The sequence below is a fragment of the Mus caroli genome, chromosome 12 (genome assembly GCF_900094665.2).
Source record: "Mus caroli chromosome 12, CAROLI_EIJ_v1.1, whole genome shotgun sequence".
NCBI lineage: Eukaryota > Metazoa > Chordata > Mammalia > Rodentia > Muridae > Mus > Mus caroli.
Window position 1 is genome coordinate 52,165,883 of NC_034581.1, and position 10,948 is coordinate 52,176,830.

General features: G+C 45.9%; 1 protein-coding gene across 1 annotated transcript; it reads right to left on the reverse strand.

Moving 5' to 3' along the window:
- Positions 1 to 8,359: 8,359 nt before the first annotated feature.
- On the reverse strand, positions 8,360 to 10,236 carry Nkx2-8 (NK2 homeobox 8). The gene is made up of 2 exons (XM_021179726.1): positions 9,864 to 10,236; positions 8,360 to 9,224 (listed from the first exon to the last, which is right to left on the reverse strand). Exons 1-2 carry the CDS (start codon positions 10,009 to 10,011, stop codon positions 8,665 to 8,667), a joined length of 708 nt encoding a protein of 235 aa, XP_021035385.1. The 5' UTR covers positions 10,012 to 10,236; the 3' UTR covers positions 8,360 to 8,664.
- Positions 10,237 to 10,948: the final 712 nt, after the last annotated feature.

Consider the following 10,948-nt stretch of genomic DNA (forward strand, 5'->3'; position numbering starts at 1 on the left):
AAAAACCAAAAAAAAAAAAAAAAAAAAAAAAAAAAAAAAAGAAAAGGAAGACAAGGAAACTTTTCCGGTTTGAGGGACTGAGGCCAAGACTTTGTGCATAATAATTACACACTGTGTCCTGCGACAGGACAATGGTGAGCGGGAGCCACAAGCTATGGAAGAGTATGGCCCGGGTAAAGCAAACACAGGGGACTTCATTTGGCCTCATAAGATACAACTGAAAAGATTAATAGAAAAAAATAAATCTATGCATTTGGTAGATAATTCTGGCCTTTGCCTTTCTTACATAAAACAATTACTTAAGTTTTAAAGAAAGTTTAAATGACCAAAAATGATATTCAAGATAGTAAATGTGCGGTTTGGTTGCCACAATCAAGTTAATTACTATAACTGTTACCACTCTTGCAATACCTTAGCTACGCAGTGATCATTCATCTTATAGAAATGCTTGTCCCCTTCGAGTGGTTCATCATCATATATGTCTCCAAGTTTCTGGTACTCTGGTAACCATCATTCCCAGCTGTGCCTATGAATTTGATTTCTTTAGACTCCACATATAAAAGAAATCTTACAGCATCTGCCTTTCTCCCTCCATCTTGTTTCACTTAGCTTAGTGTCCCCAGGTTTGTCAATGTCGTGACAGGATTTGCTTCTTCTACTTATGGTTTAATAATACACCCCCTCACAGGGTTGTGTGTGTATAACACTTTCTTCAACACTTTCCCACTAGTGTCCACTTAGGTTATTTATGCCTCTTGGTTATTATAGATAATGCAGTGTACGTGAGATGTACACACATACCTTTTCAAGATTCTGATACTAATTTTCTTTTGACGTATATGCCTAGAAATGGAATTGCCAGATCAGAAGTCATTCTCATTTCAAGTTTTGAGGAACCTTCCTCTCATTTTTTAAAAAATGATTTTGTGTGTATGGGTGCTTTGCCTTCATGTATGTCTGTGTACCACATGTGTGTCTGATTCCTGCGGAGCCAGAAAGGCTGTCAAATCCCCTGGATCCAAAGTTACAAAAAAAAAAAATCTGAGTTAGCCTGTGGGTGCTAGGAATCAAACTGAGGTATCCTGAAAGAGTAGTCAGTGCCTTTAACCACCTAGGCATCTTTCCAGCCCCCTTAGTAAGATATTTCATAATGGGTATACTTTCCATTCTTCTTTATTTTATTGCTCACTTTATTGCTTTTCTTTTTTAAATATTATATTTATTCTGTGTGTGTGTGTGTGTGTGTGTGTGTGTTTTATTCAGAACCTGAGGCATGTATGGAGATCAGAGGACAGCTCACAGGAGTCTGCTTTCTCTTTCCACCATGTGGAATCTAGGGAACAAACTCAGGTTGTTGGGCTTGGTAGAAAGCACCTCCATCCACTAAGCCATCCATCCCTATGCCCCCCCTTTTTTGGATAAACCACGGTACTAATAAGCAGAGGGTAATATTTTACTTTGATTTTGATTTACATTTCTCTGATGATTGCAATGTTGAGTGCCTTTCCATACACTAGTTGAGCATCTGTGTTTATTCTGGGATGTCAATTCAAGTCCCTTTGTTATATGGGTTTATTGTTGTTGTTATTATTGTATTATTGTTGCTCAGCTATTGAAAGGTATAAGCCCTTCATATATCTAGGATACTGTACACACACACACACACACACACACACATCTATATATCTTGTGTTTTCCTTCTATTCTGTAAGATACTTTTCCTTTTGTTGACTGCTTCCTTTGTTGCACAAATTATTTTCTTGTTGTTCACAGAAACATTTTCTTGTTAGTGGATGAAACATCTAAAATAAGGCCAGTCATTTAGTTGTCTGGGCTTGTGTGATGGTCTAACAGAACAAAATAGCTCCCAGAGCCCCACCCCACCCCCTAGACATCATCAGTTGCTGCTGCTTCCTGGGGGCCCAGATACCTCTGTGTCACCAGCTTTCTCAGGCTCTGCAGTCTACAAATCAAGTCTCTCCGGCACTCTGTGGTGACAATTACGGGAATTACGGGAAGAAGTTAGATTGATACAAACTGCAACATGTCCTCCTGAGGTACTGAAAGCAACAAAAAGCATCCTAAACTCAGCTTAAAATTCACTATGTGCTAAGACTTCAGGGCTGTGTGTTTTCAGCCAGGGAGCCTTCAGGAGGGTGATAGTCTAGTACCTATAGACTCTTCCCAGAAACCTTACAGTCTTGTTTAAACTCCTATCCCACCAAGGAAGAAGCAAACATCTGCTTCTCTCCATATTCTTTTTTTTAAGGTCCTAGTTTAGTTTTTACCTTGTTAATGACAAAACCAAGTGTGTTATTTCCAGTGCATGACTCTTGATAGATGGGGAATGTCTGAAACTACAGAGAAGAGGAAACAGAAGAATAAAGGGGAATTGTTCTTTCCGAGCCAGTTTGACCCCAGCCTTTTCTCTTGATGGTCATAGTTTGCAGTGATACAGATGAGATTTCCCCTCTACACTTAACACTTTACCTGAGTCCCCGATTCATTGCATCATCGATGAGAAAACAAATGCTATTGTGAAGATTACTAGAATTAGGAACACAACCTAGTTATGCATTTCTGTGCTCTCCTTGTTATCTTAGTGAAAAAAAATTGTCATTTTTCAGAACAAGAAAAGCAAGATGACAGGTGGGATACTGCATCAGAGATTTTCTCTGTAAGGGAAAGCCTCCCAAGGTGTCCACACCCACTCACATGTGTGTCATATGCATTTTATAATGATATAATTAAATGTAGTTACTGGACTTAGCACATTTTGTTGCTAGGCCTACATAAATTATTTGAGAATACATGTACTTTTTGTTTTCAAACAACAAGTTCAGTGAAGAGGTGAAAGATATTTATGGTTTCTTCTAGAAATTTTTCTAGGAGCTTTTTTTGTGTTTTGTTAATTCTTGGTGTTCCGTACAGTCCTAGATTAATAGGCCTTATGTTCTACCACATAGATGAACAATAGAAAAAATCCACACTACCCCTTCATCTTAACTTGCATTAGAAGTTAAATGTTTCTGGCAGAGAGCTGGCAGGGTGGTGTATTCAGACAGATAGATGAGTCTATTCCCAAGATTCGGCAGTAAAACGGCTCCCCCTAAAAGTAAATGGTTCTTTGCCCCCTCCCCCCACCCTGCATCCCACTCTTACCCTGCTTTTCATCCTCCCTGGCATTTCCTGACTCTCGTTCTACATCTGAATCTTGTTGTATCTGTGTGTCTGCTTATGTGATTGTATCAGATCCTGAGGGCTTGTGGTGTTTCAGGATTGCTTCGAGTTGAGAATTTACCTCCCAAGAGGTCATTTTAACCTAAGTTGATGACTTCTTTAGGGCTGGAGGAATTGCTCCTTAGTGTGCTATCCTTCAGCAAAGCTTCAGGGGAAGACACAACAGAAAGAAGGCGTCTTAGGTGAGAGTCAAGGGCCCTTTGAATGGATTTCCTTGACACTTTGTCAGTTTAATTTGCAAACAGCCTACATTCCTCTTCCTAGAGAATTCTTCCAAATATCCCATCCAATCCCCAGGCTAGAAAAAGAGGAACAGAAGAAAAGAAGAGGAAGAAAAAAAAAGAAGAACAACAGGGCAATTTGGTATTAGGAGTAGAAAAGAGAGAATCTAATTCAGAGCTTTTAGCTGAAGAAAAGCATTTAAAAACCTGTTACTCATACAAGACCACCCAGTCAGAATACAGGAGGAAGTTATGCATGACCAGTCCCTCAGATGTCCCCTCTGTCACACCCTGCTCACTGAAGTTATGTGGAATGGCAGTCGGTTTTGAAATGACCCAAACTTAAAAGAAACCTAAAGGGGCTTGGGGTTTTTGTTTTTCTTGTTTGTCCCAAAGCAGGTTATCAATGTGAAAACTATTTCTACTTCTAATTTGTAATGTTTTTTTTTTTCATTTCAGAATAAACACTAAGGCTTGTGTACTAGACATGACTGGAAAATCTGAGAACATCTAACCTTGAACATTTGGAAAGGAGCTAGAATAAAAGGAGCACCAGAGTGTTCAACCAATGCCTACGCAACTCTTCTTGGTTTCCCTGTAAGGTCAAATCATCACTGCAGGGCTCAGCATCGAAGCATTGTTCACCTTCTTTAGTGAACTTACAGACTGAGCAATATGAGTGACAGGCACAAGGAGGAAAGGAGAATGCCTTTTGGTTATTGTGCATGTGACCAGGGGGCCAGAGAGAGAGGTGAACAGGTAAGAATTAGAATTCTGAAAATAATTAAGGAGTCATTTAGAAGTCTCTACCTCCAAATGTCTTGGAAATATAAGTGGTCCTGAGAGATGCAGTTTCTCAGGCAGATTTGAACACTAAATAATATAGCCACATCTGCAGAAAGTGCTACGCCTGGAGGTAAAGACCCACTTCCTCTCAAGGTAACTTTGACTATCTGTTATTCACGTTCACTGACAACTTACTCTATTTAGCTGAAACATTCATGGCAGACGAACAGTTAACCAAATATTCAACCATGTCGAGTCTACAGCCATGTGCTTGTGTATCTTATTCACAAGGCAAAATTGCTTTAATGTGTGTGTCTGTGCATGTGTAGAGAGAGAAGAGAGGGACTCACACAGAGAGGGGCCAGAAAGAGAGACAGAGAGGCTAATGAATTGTATCAACCAAGGCAAGGGGATAATAAAACTCCATTGTTAAAAGCGAAGGTGTAGGTTAACCTGGGCTCAAATAACTTCTTTCTCACCCTTCAGTAGCACATTATCTAAGATACTAAAGTGCTAAATTGACCAGATAAGAGATGTGCTAAGATGTGAGATCTTCTGAACAACAAGGAAAGAAAATTGAAGTGAAAATTGCAATCTCCACCAGCGAGAGATTTAAGTGAGATGAAGTGAAAATGTTTACAATGGAAGGAACACGAGGATGTGTGAAGAGGATGATATTTAATAATAAAGATTAAATTGGAGACCTAGGAAGGAAAGGACTAAGCAAGCCCGAGTCACACAGCACCGCTGGGATCTGGGCATGGGGGTTGGGAACAGCTTCAAGGAGCTTACCAGACTCAGCAACAACTACTGAACACTGGGCTTACAGTTGATGTCAAGGTAGCGGCAACAGATATTTTTTTTTTTTTTTTTTGCTGAAAGAAGAACAGTGAATGATAGTCACAGGAGAATACCATGGCCTGTACAAGAGCTCCATCTCACTGACAGAGACATGAACGCAGATAGACAGGGTAAAACAAAGGCTGTGTCCCAAAGCCTGAGGTTTGGGAGCTGGGGTTGGTGGAGACAAAACAGACAGAGACAGAAAGATGCTAGAGAACTTGTCTTTAAGGAAACATCTGTGGGAAGGGAACCAAGGCTGTTGAATGAAAATCCTAACACAAAAAGATTGCAAAAATAATTACCACCATGTGATTAAAGGCTCCTGTGAGATGGCTCAGTTAAGTCATTTGTTATGAAAGGGTAGTGGCAGGAGGAATTCCTGGGGATTGCCTGCCATCCAGACTAGCTGAGTCAGGGAGTTCCATGTTCAGGAAGAGACCCTGTCTTATAAACTCATATAGAAAACAATTGAATAAGACACCCAACATTAACCTCTGGCCCATCACACACACACACACACACACACACACACACACACACACACACACACACACACACACAATCTAAAGTTCTCAGCCTACCCCTTAGCCCTAGATTAACTACTTACAATCTCATTGACCTTAAGACTCTTAAGTATGAACATGAGGTTGGCAAAACTGAAGGTTCTCTCTCTCTCTCTCTCTCTCTCTCTCTCTCTCTCTCTCTCTCTCTCTCTCTCTCTGTGTGTGTGTGTGTGTGTGTGTGTGTGTGTGTAAGGTTTCTGTGAGATCAGCTATGAATGTACCTGGAAACATTATATTATATGCAAAAATACTTGGACTGTCCTCTGGCACACAGGGGAGAGTTATAAGTGGTAGCAAGTCACTGGGTTCTGCGATCAGCTTCAGGAGTGGCCTTGAGTTATGTAGAGAGCTTCCAGCTTGCTCTTGCAGCCTGTCCATATGTATGATAGCTGCATAAAATATACAAGGTGACAACTGTCCTACTTAGGGGAAGCTTGGAGGGTGGCTAAATATGAGGTAAACTAAGGACAATAGTAACATCCTTTGAGGTTTATAATTACTTTGTGCCAGTTTCTTGTCTGTAAAACAAGATCCTTTACCCCCTCCTTTCTCTCTCTCTCTCCCCCCCCCCAGGTATGTGTGTGTGTGTGTGTGTGTGTGTAAGGTTTCTGTGAGATCAGCTATGAATGTACCTGGAAACACAACAAACTTCACTGCACGCTTTTTGAGTGTGAATCTATCCTGTCATGTCCATGGTGGATGGCAGGATCAGACACTTGCTCTGGGGAGGGAGACCCTGTGGAAAGGGAGCCCCTGACTGTCTTCACAGCTGTTGGCAGAAAAGACTTGGATTCAGATTTTGAGCCACAGAGGAAATGAGCGCTTTTCTATTTGATCATAGGTATGGACAGAAGAGCATAGATGCCAACCCGAGTCTCTAAAATGAAACCTTGAGATGTGGATGCATTTTTCTCTTTCCATGGGGTCTTTTATTTCTAAAGGAAGGACTTTCTGGCCAATGGCAAAAGAATATAAAAGACTAACAGTTTGTATATCATGCCTGCTGGTGCCACTGTCCCCTTCCTGCCCAGAGCACAGTTGGCTCACTGGGTCCATCCTGCTGTGACTCAAATTTGGCTCACCATTTAGGACCATGATGAATCTGGATGTGAGTACACTTTCCCCACACCCTGGTTAAATCAGCCTCCCTACAGACCCCACCCCTTTTTTCTTCAGACTTCACATTTATAGACCCTTCCCACTCCACAGGGTCCAAGATCTGCTGAATAGGTCTCTTCTAAACTTTCTCCCATTCATGCAGGAAGAGCATGGAAGAGCCAAGCTCACAGCCAGCTACAAATCCCAACCCAGGCCTTCCTCAGAAATCCCTTCCTCTCTTTCTTTCACATCTGCTCAGCCAAATCTAACAGAGAAGCTCCTACAGGTCCCAATATATGTCTTACAATGTTGGGGCTCCCTCCCTACCAATCATTTGTTAGAAAAGGGTTTTATGATACAAATTTGATAATCTCCCATGCACATTGGCACTATTCTAATTGAAGTTGTAAGCCCATAAAATTCAAGCCCTTTGTCTTCCTGAAGGCCACAAGGTTTAAAAAGATACTATTGTCCTGCCTAACACCCACTACATTGTCTCCAGGGATTGATTAAACAGAGTTCTGAATTGAAACAGTGAGGATTTTGTCTAGGTCCTTTTTAGGCCTGACAATGCCTTTTTCAGTATCCAGCACAAAAGGAGGTTTAAGGATGGAGATTCTTCTAAGATAGCCACATCCATATGGAAGACAAGGTGACAGGCAGCTGAGACCCAAATGTACCATCCACCCACCCCCATTCCAGGTGACAACCTTGATACCTCCTCCTCCTCCCCCTCCTCCTCCCCCTCCTCCTCCTCCTCCTCCTCCTCTTCTTCCTCTTTGGACAAGAAATCGAGGACCTTTACCAAGCCTAATGCTTTTTTCTTCAGTCCTCATCAGGGGCCTTGTCCCTGTTCCTGGACCAACTGGACACCTCTCTCCTCTCCTCTTTCTGAAATGGGTTTCCAGAGATAAGGTCACAGCTTCAGAGACAGCGACTGCCTGCCCTGGAGTTCCTTCCTCTCTATATACTCAGGAAAAGAACAGGCGCAGACCGAGGCCTGGAATGGAAAGGAGATCATTCCGTGTGTGCACTGCTGGACTCTTACTAGCCGATCCACACCCCAGCATAGCAATCCTAGCATTACCTTCTTTCCCTAGGGTAGCCTGGAAACAGTGCCCTGGGCAGGTCATTCTGTGGCCCTTTATATTTCTTCAATACCCTCCCTAGCCAGTCCCATCACTGCCGGGTAGAGGAGGCAGGAAACCACAGCATATTGAAGCGCTCATGGCATTAACTGTATGTTCAAAGTTCCTTGGTTCCAGGCTCCTCAATCCTCAAGTTCTGGAAACAGCCTTGAGTCAGGACCCTGCTCGAGGGGCAGGATAAACGTTCAGTCTTTGAGCCAGAGACTAAAGAATCCCCAGCTTCACCCTGCAGAGACGCCCAGATTGCCTCCGTTGCCTCTCCTACTCCCTTTCCTTGCCAAAGTCTTGTTGGGACTTTATTCTGACCTACAGTATAACCGGTGATGGGTCTCAGTGTAAATGGTCTTCCCACCTCCAGCCAAGGGAAACCAGTTTCCATCCCTTTAGTGGCAGGAGCGCCAGGGACCCAACCCTCCACAGTATAATCTAGCACAACAAGTCAAGGGGAAAACACTTTTTTAAAAATAAGTTGCTTCATACAAGTCGCTATTTTAAAATATACAAATAATGCTCAAGAAATAAAATCTAGCTCTGGGACTGGCGCCGGGGCAACCATCCGGAGTCTTGGTGACAGTGTGTGTGTGTGTGTGTGTGTGTGTGTGTGTGTGTGTGTGTTTGCGATTGCTGGTTAGGTCAATCCAGGGACCCAGGACTCAAGAAGGGCTCCTGCAAGGGTCCTGACTTCGGTGTGGCTGTAGCTCTACTGCGGTGGACCAAACAGCAATGTCCCAAGTCTAGGGTGGCTTTAGGCACTCCGCAGCAGCCTCACCAGTTCCAGGAGACCAGAGCTGGTGGTGCTAAGTGCTGGTAGGCTGGAAAGAGGCCTAGGGCCGAGCCCGGTCCGAAGGCGGTGTAGCCTGGCACCGGACACGCAGTGGCCGGGCGTGCGCTGCACTTGTCCTGGGGCATGGCAGAGGTCCCCTCACCTCTGCCGTTGTTGCTCGTTGGCCCGTCGTGAACCAGCACGGGTACCACTACGCGGCGCAGCAGGCCGGGAGCGGCGTGCAGATCAGATGATGCTGCCATATCCGAAGGCTCTGTGATCCCAGGCGCTCGCCCTCGCTTCAGCTTGTAGCGGTGGTTCTGGAACCAGATCTTGACCTGCGTGGGCGTGAGGCGCAGGAGTCGAGCCAGCTGTTCACGCTCGGGCGCCGACAGGTAGCGCTGCTGCCGAAAGCGCCGCTCCAACTCCAAGGTCTGGGCCTTGGAGAACAGCACCCGCCGCTTCCTCCTCTTCTCCCGGTCGGAGCTGGGGGACGCCCTCCTGAGGGAAGCCAGCTGCGACGAGTCTGCAGGGCTTGTCTCCAGGCCGCTCTCATCCGAGGCTGGGAACCACAAAGCAAAGCAGATGTCGCCTGGTGAGAGGCCAGCCTCTGCGGGTGTCTGGGACCTGTCTCCCACCCTCGTCTTCACCTGGAGTCCCTATTCTCTTGCTCCGGGTTTTGCGACCCATTTGCTTTGCTGTATTCACATCTGGGTACCCACGTCCTCTACTCTTAGGACCTCAACCATACTACAAGAGTAATCGGCAGACCTGAGATGATGCCCCAGAGAAACCCACCCTGGGGTTCTCTTAAAGGAGTCGCAACAGTAACTGAGCTGGCAGACTAGTTTCCCACAAGCTGAGTCACCCATACCGGCCACCTCTGTTTTGACAAAGTTAGCAAAGCCCTGGGACACAAAAGGAAGGTTTCAAATCTTTAAATATCTTGATCTTTTCGGATCACCAGACACCAAAACCACTACCTTCCTCAGCAGTCCAGGTCCAAGATCTGCTCTCAGGATGTGTGGACCCAGACGCACCACCTGTCGGTTTGAGGACCACCAGAGCTTTGCTCTTGCTCTAGGGTGGAAGGAACCTGATTCTGGGTTGGGAATCTCCACTCTCCATCCCTGACCCCAGAGGCTTGGCTGGGTCCCTCCTCCGCACTCCCCACCCCCGGCCGCAGTCCCGGCTCACTCACACAGGTAGTGGCTGCGCTCCGACTCCAGCCAGGCGGCGGTCTGTGGAACGCACGTCTGTTGCTCGCGCCTCACCCTGGGCTGCGCATCCTGTTCGGGTAAATTCAGGAGGCTGCGCACCGTGAAGCCAAGACGTCCAGAGGTGGCCATGGCCGAGGAGCGGAAGAAGGTGGGGGGCAGGGTAGGCTAGGGACCTAGGGACAGCTGGGGACGCCGCTCCTAAGGATGGAAGTGCGAGGCGCTCGCCACGCGCTGGCCTTGAGTCGTAAGCACCTTTGCGGGAGGAATCCCTATTTATATTAACAGCCCTTGCCACTTGGAGGGCTTTGAAAACCGCGGTCGGGGTGTCCAGGGTCTTAAGTACCTGAATGAGTGCTGGAGCGAAGCCGGGGCAAATCCGGAAGGTGCCATCTCCGCCCGACCCCCCCCCCCCCCCCCCCGCTCCGCCCCGCCCGGCACCCGCCCCCTCTGCAAGACTACCTCCCAGAGGTCGCAGGAAGCTGGCCTGGTATTAGCGATTGTCTGATTAGACCAAAGTGGGGACAGATAATGGGGATTGTTACCAGTGAATAACATCTTGGGTGGCGAAGAGTGACCACGGTCCTCCCAACTGAGCCCCAGCTTCCTTCTCCTCTCAGGCTGACGTGGGGCCTGGGCTGGGTGGTAGAGCTGGGGAGGGTGGGGCGACTTTATTATTCTTTGTTTGTTTTTCACCCCGGAGCTTCCCTGCTGGAATAGTAGTTTCTCGTAATTATTTGGAAAGTGATTTATAACTACGTTAAACTGGCGCACTTTTTTTTTTTGGTAGCATTCCTTAGATATCAGAGGATGGCCTGGTCTTTCCAGATGTCTGGGGCACAGGTTTTGCAGGAGCCTACACACACATACATACACACACACACACACACACACACACACACACACACACACACCACAGTCTGAAAGGGCTGGAAGCCTGTGGGAGAGCTTGGGACCTGTGTCTGTCTCCTCAGGCCAGCAAAAAAGCCAAAATCCAGGTCCCGAAATGCTCATCCTGGTCTGGCCTCTATGGATCCTGATTCTGGGACTCTGTGGCTGAGCTCCTCCA

What these genes read in the sequence shown, in the direction of transcription:
- Nkx2-8 (XM_021179726.1), bottom strand. Translation starts at nt 10,011, where the DNA reads ATGGCCACCTCTGGACGTCTTGGCTTCACGGTGCGCAGCCTCCTGAAT. An exon ending in GGAGCGCAGCCACTACCTGT is followed by an intron (nt 9,225 to 9,863) that starts GTGAGTGAGCCG and finishes TGTGGTTCCCAG; the next exon opens with CCTCGGATGAGAGCGGCCTG.